Source organism: Penaeus monodon, chromosome 27 (genome assembly GCF_015228065.2).
Source record: "Penaeus monodon isolate SGIC_2016 chromosome 27, NSTDA_Pmon_1, whole genome shotgun sequence".
Taxonomy (NCBI): domain Eukaryota; kingdom Metazoa; phylum Arthropoda; class Malacostraca; order Decapoda; family Penaeidae; genus Penaeus; species Penaeus monodon.
In genome coordinates, this window is record NC_051412.1 from 26,783,221 (window position 1) to 26,783,813 (window position 593).

The window sequence follows — 593 nt, forward strand, 5'->3', positions numbered from 1 at the left end:
TCTTTCAACACATTTTTATTTGTCACCTACAGATTCATATGGCAAATAATAATAAGAGAAAATAATCATACCATTTCCACTGTCATGCCTTGCTCAGGGGTGGCACTGGATAACATGCGAGCTGCCATAAGTTCAGCCAGAAGGAAATCCAGCAACAGAAGCCGCGTTTCTGTGGATGTCAATCGCTGGCTGACAGGTCCTTCAGTCAGTTGTGTATGAGGACATCCTAGAAGAATAGGAAATTATCATCATTATTTCTATTATCTGTTACTCACTTCTGCAGATATTATCCAGCACATTTCAAATAATAATAATACTTGGTTAAACTCCCTTTTGGTAGGTCACCTATTCTGCATAAAAATGAATAGTCATTCTTACTAAATATAATTCTCTTAACATGATACCTTCATTACTTAGTTTCAATCATGACACTTATCTCCATAAAAAATACTCTATCTATAAATAAATCACTCTCACAAAAAGAAAGAAAGAAAGAAAAAGAATCTTAAACACAATATAAATATACAAATACATAACCAAAACCACAGACATAACCTGCATCAAACTTCCAATTCAGAACATGAAAGAAAAGG

The 593-nt window shown here is 33.7% G+C and overlaps 1 protein-coding gene across 13 annotated transcripts in view; it reads right to left on the reverse strand.

The window, feature by feature from the left end:
* The window catches only part of LOC119590744 (protein FAM98A-like), a 12,115-nt gene that overhangs the window by 9,656 nt on the left and 1,866 nt on the right, over window positions 1–593 (reverse strand). For all 13 annotated transcript variants that reach the window (XR_005230285.1, XM_037939451.1, XM_037939448.1 and 10 more), the window contains exon 3: window positions 72–226. Coding sequence is in view for 12 of the 13 variants with exons in the window: in XM_037939451.1 (XP_037795379.1) it covers window positions 72–226 (155 nt within the window). In the remaining variant the exon portion in view is untranslated. The remainder of the gene's footprint in view (window positions 1–71; window positions 227–593) is intronic.